An 18210-nucleotide genomic window follows, 5' to 3' on the forward strand; every position below is an offset into this window, starting at 1 on the left:
AATACTGTTTGACCAGCAAAAGTACCCAATCTCATGGTCAGATCCTAGGCATGCGGGCTTTTCTTCACACACGGAAATCTCTTGAGAGAGAACAGTCCATTCTCCTGGTGGAAAAAAGGCATTCACTATTTTGGAACAGGATATGACCATGATTAAAAGGAAGAAACATTTATTGATTGTCCATGTTTATTATCGTTTTCTGTGTTCTTTGAAAGATGATGGTTCCTTCCACAGATATGTTTCTGCCATAGTTACAGGGACAAACATTTCCTGGAAAAAAAAAGAAGTATAAGCAACACATAGCTTTCTAAGTGCTGGGCAGATGCTCAGATTTATTGATAGTTTGCTGTATTATAATACTAGACTCCTATTTGCCACATGTTCATGTTCTGAGTCTCCATTTCTGTTGGTGTGTAATGGCCATTCCATTTCGTGAGAAATATACAAACTAAAAATAGTATGAGATGACACTATTAATAAAGTCTTATATGTAAGATATCAAATAATGCAGTCTCCAAAATTAATAACTGTAGCTTGAAAGTCAGATGTCATAAAACATAGTGAAAGTGAGGGGCACCTGGGTGGCTCAGTCGGTTAAGCGGCTGACTTCGGCTCAGGTCATGATCTCGTGGTCAGTGAGTTCAAGCCCCGCGTCGGGCTCTGTGCTGACAGCTCAGAGCCTGGAGCCTGTTTCAGATTCTGTGTCTCTCTCTCTCTGACCCTCCCCCATTCATGCTCTGTCTCTCTCTGTCTCAAAAATAAATAAACGTTAAAAAAAAAAACAAAAAAAACATAGTGAAAGTGAACTGTTCCCATGATGCATTATGCTGTTTTTAAAGGGTTAGTGCTTTGCAAAAATATGACACGAAATGCTGAAAAAATTGAGAAGGAGCATAAAATAAACACCATAGTGCTTGGAAACATCTGTGTCCTGAGAATGCATTTTCCTACTTTATTCCTGTAGGAAGATTAGGCTTGAATTCTGTGAGGCCTTCAGAAATGTACTTCTCACAGAAAAGAGCCCTTTTATGGTTGTATATCTTCATTGATAACATAAGTCTCTGTTGACAACCTAAGTGGAATGACTTGAGCTTTTAATTTTAGCGCTTCAAATATTTAAACTGTAAAAGTAATATATCGTCACTAAAGGTTTAAAAAATAGAGAAATGAAAAGTCATTTATATTGCCACATCATTAAACCACTGTTAGCATTTTTAATGAGTTTCCTTCCTAGCATTTTTACATGTGTATATATTAACAGAGTCATAATTACAATGCGTGTATAATTTATATCATTTGCTTTTTATCAAATCCATGTTTCTCTTGCTTCTAATGCCCACATAATATTCCTTTTATTGTACTAGCACTGCAGTTTACTTAGCTTTTTCCCAGTTATGGGAAATTAAAGGAACTGTCTGTTTTTCTTTATTGTAAATAACGTTATGGTGGAAATCTTGGGGCTTATAAATTTTTGTGTATTTTCTCAGGCTAAGCTTCCCACAGGTAAGCTCTTCCACGTCTTTTCAGCCCTGTTGCTCAACATTTTTCTTGATAGGCATTCTGAGTTTATGATACTGCCAGGGGGTCATAAGGACACAGGTTCAGCGCTGATTGGTCAATGATAGATTTCATCATATTTTTGTAGACTTTTGTAAAGGGAAAAAATGGTTCCCTGAGCTGTTGCTTTTCCCTGATTATTAAAATATTAAGTGAGGACCTGTGTTATGTCCTTATTTGTAAAGTGGCTGTTCCTAGATTTTAATGTTTTTGAAACCTATTTGTGTTGACTTCTTACATATAAAAGATACTGATTTTCTGTCCCATATTCTACATTTTCCAGTCTTTTTTTTTTTTTTTTTGCCTGTTTATTTTTACTTATAGGGTCATATCTATAAATCTTTTATAACTTTTTTTCCTGTTAATTTGAGGCTTAGGAAATCAATCTCCCTTTAGTTCCTTAATATATTCGTTTGCAATTGCATCTTATGTGGTTTTTTTTTAACATTTAACTTGTATATGTATGAGGATTTATTTCAGTAAATGAAATATGAGTCTTTTAAAAAAAATATTTATTTGTTTATTTAAATATTTATTTGTTTTGAGAGAGAGACCATGTGCACACATGAGCTGGGGAGGAGCAGAGAGAGAGGGAGAGAGAGAGAGAGAGAATCCCAAGCAGGCTCCATGCTGTCTGTATAGAGCCCAATGCAGGGCTCAGTCTAACAAACTGTGAGATCATGACCTGAGCCAAAATCAAGAGTCAGATACTTAACTGACTGAGCCATCCAGGCACCCCTGAAGTGTGAGTCTTAATTGATATAATTTTTCCTACCAAATTCCTTTTTTTTAAAAATTCTTGTTTATTTTGAGACCTGGGGTGGGGGTGGGGAGGGGCAGAGAGAGAGGGAGAGAGAGAGAATCCCAAGAAGGCTCCACACTGTCAGTGCAGAGCCCGATGTGGGCTTGAACCCATGAACTGTGAGATCATGACCTGAGCTGAAATCAAGAGTCTGATGGTTACGCGACTGAGCCACCCAGGTGCCCCTTCCCTTCCAAATTCTTGTCCAATTGTCCCAGCATCAGTTAAGAAGAAACTTGTCCCTTTCCTATAATTTTGGGCAGCTATTTTACTCTTCTGTATAATTCAGTCAGTTTTTGGACTGTCTTTTTTAGTCTTGGACCTGTAACTTTGCTTTTTTAATAATTATTGCGTAGTTATGTCTATATTTCAAGAGGACTCATCTCTCTGTTGATTCTTGCTCAACATTTTTATTTGATTGTCTCATTAATGCTTATGCATAATTTTAGAATAATTTTGTCAAGTAGAAAATCTTGCTTAGACTTTGGAATCACATTAAATATATGCTTTAATTCTGGAGAACACATATTATTATTGTAACACAAACTATTATTATAGTTTTCAAATATACTCTAAAATCGCTGAATGTTTTTCATTAAAAGTTCTTAAGTAGCTTTTAAATCATTTATCTCTATTTCATGATTTTTGTTTTGTTGGTGTATAGGAATGTTGGTGACATTATATATTTATATACTTTTTTCTTACACTAGAATACATTACTTATTTTATGTAAATGTTTATGTTAACTGATTCTAGTAGTTCTTAGAAATTCCTTTGGGTTGAAGACATCCACATGGCTAAAAGACACATGAAAAGATGCTCAACATCGCTCATCATCAGGGAAATACAAATCAAAACCACAATGAGATACCACCTCACACCTGTTAGAATAGCTAAAATGAACAACTCAGGAAACAATAGATGTTGGTGAGGATGCGGAGAAAGGGGAACCCTTTTGCATTGCTGGTGGGAATGCAGACTGGTACAGCCACTCTGGAAAACAGTATGGAGGTTCCTAAAAAAATAAAAATAGAACTATCCTACGACCCAGCAATTGCACTACTAGGTATTTATCCAGAGGATACAAAAATGTTGATTCAAAGGGGCACCTGCACCCCAGTGTTTATAGCAGCACTATCAACAATAGCCAAATTATGGAAAGGGCCCAAATGTCCATTGACTGATGAATGGATGAAGATGTGGCATAGGGGCACCTGGGTGGCTCAGTTGGTTAAGTGTCTGACTTGGCTCAGGTAATGATCTCATGGTTCACGAGTTGGAGGCGTGCATCGGGTTCTGTGCTGACAGCTCAGAGCCTGGAGCCTGCTTCAGATTCTGTGTCTCTGGTCTCTATCTGTACCTCCCCTGCTCAAGCTCTGTCTCTCTCTCTCTCTCTCTCAAAAATGAATAAAAACATTTAAAAAATAAAAAATGATGTGGTACACACACACACACACACACACACACACACACACACACACAATGGAATATTATTACTCAGCCATCAAAAAAAATGAAATCTTGCCATTTGCAATGAGGTGGGATGGAACTAGAGTGTATTACGCTAAGTGAAATGAGTCCGAGAAAGACAGATACCTTATGATTTCACTCATGTGTGGAATTTAAGGAAACAAAAGGGATGACCATAGGGGAAGGGAAGGAAAAATAAAATAAGATAAAAATAGTGAGGGAGGCAAACCATAAGAGACTCTTAACTATAGAGAATAAACAGGGTTGCTGGAGGGGAGGTGGGGGGGATGGGCTAAATGGGTGATGAGCGTTAAGGAGGGCACTTGTGATGAGCACTGGGTATTATATGTTAGTGATGAATCCTAAATTCTACTCCTGAAACCGATACTACACTATATGTTAACTAACTTGAATTTAAATTTTAAAAGAAATTAAAAAAAAAATAAAATTCCTTTGGGCTCTCTTTCATTATACTATAAAGTTCTCTTTTTGTCTTATTACAGAAAAAAGTCTTATCTAGAAAAAATCCAACTGTAAAATAAGAGCAGTGATAATGTATTTATTTTCCTTCTTTGTTTAATTAGATTGACTCTTAAGAGTTTGCCACGTGAGCATAAAGTTAAATTTTGTTTGAGATAGATGTTTTTTTTAAAGTTAGGGATTCATCATTGCTGTTTAAGAATTCTGTGTTGATACTGGATTTTATCATTTGTTGACAGCACCTAATGACATAAACTACTGATTCCGAGGGTTTTGTCAGAAAATGGATTCTATTCCTGTGTGTTCTGGTGTCATGGTGTGTTGGTGACTCCCATTGTACACTGTGTACATACATATCTTGAGGTTCCCACAGGCATGTCAAGCTCAGTGTCCATGATGAGCTTTCCTTTACCCCCCACTCCTCTGTGCATCCTGGTCTTTTGAATGCACACCCAGAAACCAGGGTACAGTTGAGTCCCTTCACTAGATTATGTCGGTCCTCCTTTTCACATGTTCTCTCTCATTCCTCCGTATTCCCAACTTTAAGTCCTGCTTTGATCCTTCAGTGCTGTGTACTGCAGCTGGTCTCCTCACTCCTCTTACTGCTTTTTTTTCCTTTCTGTATCTGCTAGCTGTTGTGCACAGGCTTCTCGTTTTTATATGAAATGTGCTTCTGATAAAAACACGCTTAATTTAAAGTTGTTTATTCTGAGTGCCATTCAAGATGTTGGCATTCAGCTCCGCACAATGGTGAGGAGAAGGGTGCTGCTGGAGCCTGGCACCCTGTGTGCAGGGGTGCAGGGAGGCAAGCAGACCTGGGGTGACTGTCCCTCAGGGAAGCTGCGACTGGCATCTTTGTCTTCTCCTGGCTGCCTCCTTGTTGTCTGTATTTGTCTCATCATTGTTGGAATGGACAGAATCTTTCATTTATCTTGACCATTTGGAAAGCACATAGAACAGCTTAATTGTTATGCCACGCTGGTCATATTTTGCATCAGGCCTTCCTACCTCTCCCCTTGTAGGGATAGTGTGATCAGCCTTGCTTCTCCTTAGAGTCATGCTACTAAAGATCCTTAAAAAACGTCAGAAAGAATTTGAGGTCTCAGTTGTGTAAATTTTGTGTCAGAATGAGGGGCAGGAAGACAGAAAATGGTACTGGAAAGACAAAGCAAACACCTGGCCTTTGTGAGGCACTGAGGGGAATCATTGCAGATGCCTGAAAAAGGAGGCTGGAAAATGTGCTGATGTTAAGAACCCTTACATTTGTGCACATGGACACAGTCTTCTTTGGTCTTCACATTAACCCTGTGAACGGAGTAGAGATTATTACCTTTCTGTTTTACAGCTGAAGAAACAGAGCCTTTGAAATTCCTCAGTTTGCCCAACATCACACAGTATTCAAGAGTCAAGTCTTGAACTTAAATTTCTAATTGCTGATTTTGCACTCTTCCTGTTACCTCTTTCTCAAAACTGGAAGCGTGATAGGATAACAGTGACCATCTCCTTGTCATCCAGATACATTATATTGGGATAGCACTAAGGAAAAATACAGTTTTATCGATCTTAGTCCATATCAATTATTTACATATTTTTAAAAAAGTTTTGTTGAGATATAATTCACATTCATTCAAATCCACTTATTTAAACTATATAATTCTATGGCTTTTAGTATACTTAAGAGTTATGTGCCATTACCATAATACATTTTAGAGCATATTCATAACTCTAAAAAGAAACCCTTTTAGCCATCATCCCCCCCATCATCCCCCATCCCAGTCCTTGGCAAACCAGTAATCTACTTTATGTTTCTATATATTTGCCTATTCTGCACACTTAATACAAATGTAATCATATAATATGTAGTCCTTTCACTTTATAATGCCTTCAATCTTCATCCATGTTGTAGCATGTATTCATATTTCTTTTTTTGTTGCTAAATAATTCCATTTTATAGATAACACATTTTATTTATCCATTCATTAATTTATGGACATTTGTGTGATTTCCACATTTTAAGGAAGATTCAGACAGTTTTCCAAAGCAGCTGCATATATTTCCACTGGCACTGTATGAGGGTTTCAGTGTCTCCACATCCTTGCCAACACTTACCTGTCTTTAAATATAGCCATAATTGAAGTGATATCTCATGGTGTTGATTTGCATTCTCCTGTTGGCTAATGATGTTGAACAACCCATTTTTCTTTTTTTTTAAGTTTTAGTTGTAATTCGGTTACATTACATTAGTTACATTAGTTTCAGGTATATAATATAGTAATTCAGCACTGGCATGCATCACCCTGTGGTTATCTCCACAAGCGCATTCCTTAATCCCTGTCACCTATTTGACCCATTTTCCCACCTCCCTCTCCTCTGGTAACCATCAGTTCTGTATAATTAAGATTGTGTTGAACAACCCATTTTTTCATTGGGTTATTTGTGTATTCATTGTTGAGTCGTGACAGCCCCTTTATGTATTCAACATACAAATCCCTTATTGTATCTTTTGCGAAAAGATTCATTCTGTTCTGTGGTTGACTTTTCACTTTTTTGGTGATATCTGTTGAAGCACAGATGTTTTTATTTTGGTGATGTTTAGTTTATTTTTTTATTTGTGTGAGATAGGAGTCTAAATTCATTCTTTTGCATGTTGAAAAGACTGTTCTTTCCCCATTGAATGGTCTTGGAACCCTTGTTGAAAAACCAATTGACCATAGTTACACGGGCTTATTTCTTGACTCTAAATTTTATCTAAAGTCTTCTAATCCATTGACATGACATATCCATTTCCATACTCTTAAACAACCAGTTTGTCCATTTCTTCTAGATATGGATGTTCATATTAGCTGTGCTGTATTTTTGAAGTTAGCATTAGTGGGATTGAAGTTCTCATGCCTGGATTCTCAGACATAGTGCAAAGGTTTAACTATTGTTCTTCATTACAGACGAATTGGTATAGATATTTGGAAACTATGCAAAGAAAATAGTATGAGTAATACCTGCTTTATGCTTTTCACATGAACCTTCGGAAAAAAAAAAGTGGCATGGTCAGTTTTGTAGTTTGGCTTTTAAGATTATCATTTTTATCCTAAATATGACATAGGAGAAGGATTGCTTTAGGGTGACTTTCAGGTCTATAACCTGGAGATAGGGGTTCATATCAGAAGAGTAGCTTAAATGGCTGTAAGAAGGAGAGGTCCTTTAAAATTCTCCAAAATATTTAAAACCCTCTCTCAGATTTGTGTTTATCTGGCATAAATAGTCCTCATCAGTCTTGTCATGGTCATGTACCAATGATGTAATAATGATTATTATACCAGAAGCACCAAAGGAAGCTATTGGCATGATGTATGGTGGGACTCTGGACATGGTTGGTTTGAGTTAGGTATTCCAAGAGACCACATGGAGTTTGTCATCTCTGACAGAGGACTTTGATGTATGAGTGATGAAATGATGAAAAAACTGCTCACCAGTGACGGTTGTGATCTCCCAGAGAGTATAAGACAACTAAGCTGTAAGTGCCTCTTATCTTGTGTAATATGAACATAAACATTCAGACCATTCGTTGGGCACAGTGCTCCATCTTGTATCAGTTTTATCAAAGGCTTGAGATAGAGTAGATGATATATAACATGTAGACACTGACATTCTAGTAATTGATTAGAGTATCTAGACATTAATATCACCTACTGTATTTTCCTGTTTTATGGGTATCAGTGATCACTCACCTATTATAAAACTAGACTTTTAAAAACAATATTCTTTTAGCTCATTTTCTCATAGTGTTGATCCCTTCCAGCTTCTTATTCCTTCTTGTTGCTTGTTGATCAGAGAATCTTACGAGGGGAATTAATTTTGTGAGTTCTGTTGCTCTTTAATTTGGTTAAGTAACACTATCAGAGATGAAACCAGCCACACAAACACCTACCTTTGGTCCAGAGCAGAGTTTGGGGAGGGAGAGGTGGAATAAATGGCTGCCCTTCCTATGTGACCTTAGGGTTGGGTGGAATAAATGGCTACTCATCAAATATGACCTCAAGGTTGCCAGGCCCTCTTGTTTACACTCCCTGCCTATTGTCCCAACCTCCAGTGCATGGTTAATAAGTGAAGACCCCAAATTAGAGATTCATTGTTTTAGTTTAATGTTTCCATCCTTTGTTAAAATTCAGATAGCATGAAACATTACTAGATTAAATGTTATGGATAATTTGGATACATAATTGGTTTTGTGTACTGAGTTTGATAGATTTCAGCAGGGGTGGGTGAGGGGATAGAGAGCACACAATTCAATTACCAGGAACTTTGGAGGAATGTAGGAGAAAACCAGAAAAAAGGCAGGTGTGCATGGAATCATTGAATCAAGCTTATTTAGAAACTATTATTTTACCTAAGGGCAGCCTTTTTAGGATCCCAGGAATATCCATGATGGCTCTAATCTTCCCTGAAAAATTCTTTAGAAAGGGGTTAGCAAACTACAGGCCATGGGCCAAATCTAGCCTGCCACCTGTTTCTGTAAATAAAGTTTTATTGAAACATAACCATTTTCATTCATTTGCACACTTACTGTGGCTGCTTTCACTCTGCAACAGCAGAATTATTTTTTTAAATGTTCATTTATTTTTTGAGAGAGAGCATGTGCATGCGTGCATGTGAGTGGGGGAGGGGCAGAGAGAGAGAGGGAGGGAGGGAGAGAGAATCCCAACCAGGCTCTGTGCTGTTAGTGCAGAGCCCGACGAGGGGCTTGATCTCATGAACCATGAGATCATGACTTGAGCTGAAATTAAGAGTCAGATACTCAACTGACTGAGCCACCCAGGCACCCCACAGAATTCAGTAGTTTTAAAAAAATATGGCCCACAGTGCCTAAAATATTTACTTTCTGGCCCTTTATAGGAAAAGTTTGCCCACAACTGGTCTAGAGAGTCTAGACTTTCAGAAGGTTAAGCATAGATCATACATACCTTAAATTTATTTTAGACTTTTAAGCCTTTAATCTTACCATTGTGTGGATTCAGGGGCAGTGGTTTTAAGGAAAGATCACTACTTCTATCAGAATGAATGCTTGTTCAAGGAAAAAAATTAACTTTAAAAATATTCTTAAAGGATGACACTGCTGTATTTAAAACCTAACAGCCAATGGAAAATTAATACGTGATTATACATGTACATGCCTCTTTCAGGTGTGCCCATCTTATTACATGAGAAAAATGTTAAAATTTCTCCTATAAACATTTATCTTGTTGTTTATGAAGACCAGGTATTTGTGTCAGATACTGTAACTGGTTCACATATGAACATAAATATAAAATGCTAATCTCACTGTTGGAAATTTGAAGTGTTATGTCTTGTCTTCTCTCTCTCAGCTTGAAGTCCATGGCCCAAAATGACTCTACCACTGGAGACTCTGTTCAGTAGAGAAGACACCCAGACAGGAGGCTGGGATGAGCATGCCACTGCATCAGATCTCTGCCATTCCAACCCAGGATGCCACCTCTGCTAGAGTCTACAGAAGTAAGACCAAAGAAAAGGAGAGGGAAGAGCAGGTATTAGGAGGATGCCTTTTTTAGTTTCATGATTTTTGTTGTTTTCATTAAACACAGCCTAGAATGATAAACTCTGATGATCAAGGTTTTCTCTGCTAACATACTAAAATGCGTGTGGTGTAAATATTAGTTGGGCTCAGAAATTCTGTATAGGTTTCTAGGTTTTCAGACTTTGATATCCCCTTATTCTGCCATGGTTATACATGACTTACTTATCTTCATTGCCTAAAATTATATAATTTTTTTCTGGTAAATCTCTGAGTAAAAGTTCTTTGAATTCTCAGAACATGATGCAAAAGGATAAATTAATCTGAACCAAGATTTTGTAAATACCTCGTACATACTAGTCTCTGCTTGCTTTAAGGGTATCATAGTTAACATCACAGAGCCTGTCTCTGCCTTCGTATGGCTCTTGATCTGGCCTGACAATTAAAATGAATTAGAGTCTAATGACAAGGTCAGTAATAGAGGAATTCAGGGCCACCAAATTCCAGCCCAAGGGGTCAGGCAGGAATGGCTTCCTGGAAAAGATGACATTTACATAGAGAACCTGAACGGTGACCTGGAGTTAGCTCAGAGAAAGTAGAATGTTCCAGTTAGGAGAAATATTATATGCTGAAAGCCCAAAGGTTTAAAGCAAGATGAGTTTGAAGAGATTAAAATAGAGTAACAGGAACATAAAGGGCAGTGGCAAGATAGGAGGTTGGAAAAGTTACAGGAGGTACCGTAAGGAGTTTGGATGTATTTTTGCAGAATGAATGATCAAATTTGCATTCTTAAAACTTTCACTCAGACTGCAGTTTGGAGAGTGAATTGAATCAGTGGTAAGAGACTAGTTAGAGGATCATTTAATAGCCTACTTAGGCCAAGTTTGGCAAACTTTTTCTGTAAAGGGTCAGATAATAAATGTTTTAGACTTTGTGGGCCAGTCACATCTCCTCAGTTCTGCCACTGCAGTGTGAAAATAGTCAAAGACAATATATAAACGAATGGTCATGACTGTGTTCCAATAAAACTTGACTTGCAAAATCTGGTAACAGGCCAGATTTGGCCTGCAGGCTGTAGTTTGCCAATCCCTGGCCTGAGGAAAAGGTGATGGTGACTTCGTCTGGGATGGGGTAGTGGGGATAGAGAGATATTTAGTTTATTAATCCACTGGGCTTGATAATTGCATGGGGGGTGAATAGGGGGGAATCATGGATATCTCCTACTTTCTCCTTGCCTTTACCATGTGCTGCACAAACATGTGCTGATTAGTTCTCACAGCATTCCTATTCCGTAGTAAATCTTTCCTGATGACTCTAAAGAATCCTTGTTAAATCAGAAAGTAATAAGTCTTGTTTGAAGGTGAGTGATTATAGTTGATGGGATACCATTCTTTGCTTTATTTCATAAATAATTAGAAAAAAACCAAATCTGTTGGGGGACCTGGGTGGCAGTCTGTTAAGCATCCAACTCTTGATTTTGGTTCAGATCATGATCTTATGGCCCTGAGATCAAGCCCCGTGTTGGGCTCTACGCTGCCAGTGGAGCCTGCTTGGGATTCTTTCTCCCTCTCTCTCTGCGTCTCCCTCACTCATGCGCACACTCTCTCTCACTCTCAAAATAAATGAACTTATTAGAAAAAAACAAAGAAATCTGTTATATCATAGTTCTTGAAGTACATGGACTATGGAAAATGAAAAGGTACAATATAAATTAAAAGGGGTCTCCAGGGGCGCCTGGGTGGCTCAGTTGGTTAAGTATCCGACTTCGGCTCAGGTCATGATCTGACCTGCGTCAGGCTCTGTGCTGACAGCTTGGAGCCTGGAGCCTGCCTCAGATTCTGTGTCTCCCTCTCTCTCTGCTCCTCTCCAACTTGTGCTCTCTGTCTCTCAAAAATGAATAAATGTAAAAAAAAAAAATTTAAAGGGCTCTCCATATTCTTCGTTTGTGTTTTCCTTTTTTCAGTTGTTTGTATTGTCAGTCTGCACCCTTTCTATTTTGCTGAGCTCCTGGGAGGAGTGTGGTCAGCATTGATTGAAAGGCTGGCCAGGGCGGTAATGGAGTAGATGGGTTTTGGATGTAGTATTTTCAGTATTTCAGTTTTTCCTCAAGTTGCTGGAGATGGGAGAATACCCCCCAAATAATCTTTCCTATATTCTTTCAGTTTTCACTTAAGTTAATAGTCTTCATTTAAGATTCATTTAAATTAATGGTCTTTTCTTAGAACCCTTTAGTCCAAATGGATTTTTAATTTTTAAAAAAAAATTTTAAAATATTTATTTATTTACATTCAAGTTAGTTAGCATATAGTGCAATAATGATTTCAGGAGTAGATTGCTTAATGTCCCTTACCCATTTAGCCCATCCCCCCTCCTACAACCCCTCCAGCAACCTTCTGTTTTTTCTCTATATTTAAGAGTCTTATATTTCGTCCCTCTCCCTGTTATTATATTATTTTTGTTTCCCTTCCCTTATGTTCATCTGTTTTGTATCTTAAATTCCTTATATGAGTGAAGTTATAAGATATTTGTCTTTCTCTGACTAATTTCACTTAGCATAATACCCTCTATTTCCATGCACATAGTTGCAAATGGCAGGATTTCATTCTTTTTGACTGCCAGGTAATACTCCATTGTACATATGTACCACATCTTTATCCATTCATCACTCGATGGACATTTGGGCTTTTTCCATACTTTGGCTATTGTCAATAGTGCTGCTATAAACATTGGGGTGCATGTGCCCCTTTGAAACAGCATATCCCTTGGTTAAATACCTAGTAGTGCAATTGCTGGGTTGTAGGGTAGTTCTATTTTTAGTTTTTTGAGGAACCTCCATACTGTTTTCCAGGGTGGCTGCAACAGTTTGCATTCCCACCAGCAGGGCAAAAGAGATCCTCTTTCTCCACATCCTCACCAACATCTGCTGTTGCCTGAATTGTTAATGTTGGCCATTCTGACTGGTGTGAGGTGGTATCTGTGGTATTGATTTGTATTTCCCTGATGATGAGTGATGTTGAGCATTTTTTCATGTGTCAGTTGGCCATCTGGATGTCTTCTTTGGAGAAGTGACTATTCATGTCTTTTGCCCATTTCTTCACTGGATTATTTGTCTTTTGGGTGTTGTGTTTGATAAGTTCTTTAAAGATTTTGGATACTAACCCTTTATCTGATATATCATTTGCAAATATCTTCTCCCATTCCATCAATTGCCTTTTAGTTTTGCTGATTGTTCCCTTCACTGTGCAGAAGCTTTTTACCTTGATGAGGTCCCAGTAGTTCGTTTTTGCTTTTTTTCCCCTTACCTCCGGAGACATGTTGAATAAGAAGGTCCTATGGCCGGAGGTCAAAGAGGTTTTTGCCTGCTTTGTCCTCTAGGACTTTGGTAGCTTCCTGTCTTACGTTTAGGTCTTCCATCCATTTTGAATTTTTTGTGTGTGAATGGTGTAAGAAAGTGGTCCAGGTTCATTTTTCTACATCGCTGTCCAGTTTTCCCAGTACCATTTGCTGAAGAGACTGTCTTTATTCCATTGGATATTCCTCCTGCTTTGTCAAAGATGAGTTGGCCATATGTTTCTGGGTCCATTTCTGGGTTCTCTGTTCTGTTCCATTGATCTGAGTGTCTGTTTTGGGGGCCAGTACTATACTATCTCGATAATTACAGCTTTGTAATACAGCTTCAAGTCCGGGATTGTGATGCCTCCAGCTTTGGTTTTCTTTTTCAAGATTGCTTTGGCTATTCGGGGTCTTTTCTGGTTCCGTACAAATTTTAAGATTGTTTGTTCTAGCTCTGTGAAGAATGCTGGTGTTATTTTCATAGGGATTGCATTCAATATGTAGATTGCTTTGGATAGTATTGACATTTAAAAAAATGTTTTTTAATATTTATTCTTCAGAGAGAGAGAGGGTGTAAGCACAGGAGGAGCATAGAGAGAGGGAGACAGAGAATCTGAAGCAGGCTCCAGGCTCTGAGCTGTCAGCACAGAGCCCGATGCAGGGCTTGAACCCACAAACTGTGAGATCATGACCTGAGCTGAAGTCAGACACTTAACCGACTAAGCCACCCAGGTGCCCCCCAAATGGATTTTTAAATACCACTAAATAGTACATTTTTTTAGTCTAGGGTGCTTGCCTGCCTATACCAAGCTGAGGTTGCTTGGTCCCTATTCATTGCAGTATTGAATTTGGACACCAGATGGCAGGAATTTCTTGGAGTATATATGTGCAAGCTATACTTGTTAGGAGTAAAGGAAGAAGTCCAACATTTTAGCCCAGGAAGAGAGATTCTTTTTGATATAAAACCCTATTACAGATTTGTTGTGGTGGATGTTCAGTAAATACTTATTGAATTGATCTATTTAATGGGGGTTTTTAAGGTTTGGATAAGTAATATTAATGGCTATATTCATGGAACTGGGATTTTTTTTTAAAAATATAACTTATTGTCAAATTGGCTAACATACAGTGTGTAAAGTGTGCTCTTTGTTTTGGGGGTAGATTCCTGTGGTTCATTGTATACATATAACACCCAGTGCTCATCCCAGCAAGTGGCCTCTTCAATGCCCATCACCCATTTTCCCCTCTCCCCTCACTCCCCTATCAGCCCTCAGTTTGTTCTCTGTATTTAAGAGTCTCTTATGGTTTGCCTTCCTCCCTCTGTGATTTGGGATTTTTTTATAAGTTCATTTGTTTTTGAGAGAGAGAGAGAGAAAGCTCAGGTGGGGGAGGGGTAGAGAGAGGGAAAGAGAGAATCCCAAGCAGGCTCCACACTGTCAATACGAAGCCTGATGTGGGACTCAAACCCACAAACATTGAGATCATGACCTAAACTGAAATTGGACACTTAACCAATTGAGCCACCCAGGTGCTCCTGGAATCGGGATTTTAATTGGTATTGGGAAGAGGGACCATTCTGTTTCACTTTAGCGTGGGGAATAGTTGGAACACCTGATGGCAGTGTGACAGTTTTGGGAATCAGGGAGCCAAGGTGAGGGGACAGATACTGGAATTGCAGCTGAGACAGGAGCTTTGAAGGGCCCCATGAGTTTTGGCAGCAACTGGCATATTGCTGAAAATGATTTTTGTAGGTGTCAGAGTTCTGAAATGTGGTATCAGAATTGGTTTGGAAGGCACATTTTTGTCCATTAGAGTTTTCCTTTATCCAGTTTCCTTGGTATGGTGAGTTCAAAACAGAATCCTTTGGTGTGATTTCTGATGGCTTGTGTTTGGGAGAGGAGGAGAGGGGAGGGTAAGAGAAGCTCTGCAGAGAGAGGCATTCCTTCCTTCCCTCCCATCATTTGTTCTTCTTAGAGCCGCAAAGGTGAACTTTATCTCACAACCTCCTGGTAGGATAACATGAGATGGCTCATTACATCAATAAGAATTTTATTCCTTTTGAATCTTGTGAGAAGAGAGACATTGCAGTTTACGGAATCAAATAATCCAGCTGTTAACATTGACAGTTTGTCATGTTTATAGATGCGTGGTTCTCTAACGCCCATTGCATGAGCCCATATCTGTACAGTTCTAAGAAGAGTTCATGACATTTACAGAGTAGTCAATTCAGTTGATGAATAAATGAATGAATTTAGTTTTAATGGTATGGGAACCACTATGGAAACAAGAGGATTGTTTTATAATTCATCAAAGGATTTCTGCTCCTATTGCTTATGAACTGGGTAGCTGTTTCTTGAGTATTTTTTTTCTTAGTGTTTTCTAAGTATTGATCCATTACTTTCCAGACTCTGGTCTGCATTTAGAAACCTGATATGGAGGTGGTTTGCATTCCTTCTAAACAAACATTTTCTACATACTGTTTTGGGGAGATATTTTCTTTTTCTTTATAGTTTAGAGAGTTATCAGTTAATTTCTTATCTAGACCTAACTGTGTTTTGTGGTTTGATAGGTCCCTCTACGTTTTTCTTTCTCTATTTTTTTTTTAAGGAGACTCCACACCCAGTGTGGGCCTCAAACTCACAACCCTGAGATCAGGAGTCAGATGGTCCATCAACTGAGCCACCCAGGTGCCCCCACCTTTACATTTTTCAAGATTATTTTTTATGTTTTATTTCATTAAAAACATTTTTTTAAAAATATTTATTTTTGGGGGGGAGGAGAGAGAGAGAGAGAGAGAGAGAGAGAGAGAAGACGTGAGTGGGGGAGGGGCAGAGACAGAGGGAGACACAAACTCTGAAGCAGACTCCAGGCTCTGAGCTGTCAGCACAGAGCCCAATGTGGGGCTTGAACCCATGAACCGTGAGATCCTGACATGAGCTGAAGTAAGACACTTAAGTGACTGAGCCACCCAGGCACCCCTTATTTCATTTTTAACAACTGTATTAAGGTAAAATTGACATACAATAAATAGAACATATGCATTATTATTATTATTATTATCATTATTATTATTACTATTATTATTTTTTAAAGCTTATTTATTTTCAGAGAGAGACAGAGTATGAGTGGGGGAGTGGCAGAGAGAGAGGGAGACACAGAATCCGAAGCAGGCTCCAGGCTCTGAGCTGTCAGCACAGAGCCTGATATGAAGCTCGAACCATGAACCGCAAGATCATGACCTGAGCTGATGTCGGATGCTTAACCAACCGAACCACCCAGGCACCCCTAAACAGTACATATTTAAGGTGTACAGTACCTTCACAAGCAAGATTGTGAACATATCCATCACTCCCAAAAGTTTCCTCATGCCCTTTGTAATCATTCCCTCCCACCCTTCTCTAACCCCTTCCTCAAGCAGTCACTGATCTGCTTTATTTCACTCTAGATTAGTTTGTGTTTTGTAGAGTTTTATATAGATGGAGTTATATACTTTTTGTACTCTTTTTGTCTCTTTGTACGTATTTTTTGTCTCTTTTTAAAGGTTAATTCTTTCAAGATTCATCCAAGTTGTGTGTATCAGTAGTTATGTCCTTTACTTGCTGAGTAGTATTCATTGTATGGATATACTACAATTTGTTTATTCATTCTCCTGTTGATGGACATTTGGATTGTTAACCAGATTGTGGTTGTTATAAATAAGGCTCCTGTTAACATTCGTACAAGCCCTTGTATGGACATATATTTCCTTTCCCTTGGGTAAATACCTAGGGTGGAATCATATGGTAGATGTATGTTTAACTTTTTGAGATACTGCCATACTGTTTTCCAAAAGCGATTGCACCACTTTACATTCCTACTAGACGTGGAGAGTTCCAGTTCTTCTGTATCTCTGCTAACATTTGCTACGGCTGTCTTTCATTTTAGTATCTAACAGGTGTATACTGGCATCTCATTGTGGTTTTAATTTGCATTTCCCTCATGAGTAATGATGTTGAACATCTTTTCATGTACTTATTTACCATCCTTACGTTTTTATTGTTGAAGAGCCTTTTTAAATCTTTTGTCCATTTAAAAAATATGGTGTTTTTTTCTTATTTTTGAATTTTGTACTCTAGATATAAGTCCTTTATCAGATACGTGCTTTACAAATGTTTTCTCCCAATGTCTGAATTGTCTTTTTATGCTCCTGCCTATGTCTTTTGAAGACTAAAGTTTGGTTTTAAATTTTTTAATTTTGATGAAGTCAAATTTATCCTTTTTTTCCCTTGTACATATTGTACTTTTGGTATTCTATTAAGAAAGCTTTACCTAGCCCAAAGTTGCAAATAGCATCTTAGAACTTTTATACTTTTGGTTTTACACATATGTCTAAGATCTGTTTTGAATTAATTTTTGTATATTGTATGAGGTATATATCTAGTATCATTTTCTGTATATATGAATGCCCAATTGTTCCAGTACCACTTGTTGAATAGACTGGACTGTCTTTTCTCCATTGCATTATCTTAAATCAGTTGCCCATTATGTGTGTGCATATTTCTTGACTCTCTTCTGTTTCAGTGATGTATTGACTATCTTTATACCAATACCACATTGTCATAAACACTACAGTTTAACTTTTGAAAATCAGATAGTGTTCTTTTTCAAACTTGTTTTGCCTATTTTAGTTTTTTTGTACTTCCATATGAATTTAAGAATCAGATTGTCAGTTTCTACACACACACACACACACACACACACACACACACACACACACGTCTTCTGAGATTTTTATTGGGACTATTGAATCTGTAGTTCACTTTGAGGGAGAACCGACACTTAAGAAGATTGAGTCTTGGGGCGCCTGGGTGGCTCAGTCAGTTAAGCGTCTGACTTTGGTTAAGGCTGTGATCTCATGGTTCATGAGTTTGAGCCCTGCATCAGGCTCTGTACTGACATCTCAGAGCCTGGAGCCTGCTTAAGATTCTGTGTCTCCCTCTCTCTCTGCCCCTCCCCCACTCACACTCTGTCTCTCTCTTTCAAAAAATAAACATTAAAAAAA

General features: G+C 38.2%; 1 protein-coding gene across 8 annotated transcripts in view; it reads left to right on the top strand.

Annotated features, from left to right (window-relative positions):
* Window positions 1-18210, top strand: part of MARCHF8 (membrane associated ring-CH-type finger 8) — a 122956-nt gene that overhangs the window by 38337 nt on the left and 66409 nt on the right. For 4 of the 8 annotated variants that reach the window (XM_042960275.1, XM_042960274.1, XM_042960273.1 and 1 more), the window contains one exon: window positions 9670-9849. In XM_042960275.1, the coding sequence (XP_042816209.1) occupies window positions 9748-9849 (102 nt within the window). In that variant the 5' untranslated portion in view covers window positions 9670-9747. Of the gene's footprint in view, window positions 1-6951; window positions 7821-9669; window positions 9850-18210 lie in introns of those variants that run through there. The other 4 variants (XM_042960277.1, XM_042960278.1, XM_042960276.1 and 1 more) reach the window with 4 other exon arrangements.

Source organism: Panthera tigris, chromosome D2 (assembly GCF_018350195.1).
Source record: "Panthera tigris isolate Pti1 chromosome D2, P.tigris_Pti1_mat1.1, whole genome shotgun sequence".
Lineage (NCBI taxonomy): Eukaryota > Metazoa > Chordata > Mammalia > Carnivora > Felidae > Panthera > Panthera tigris.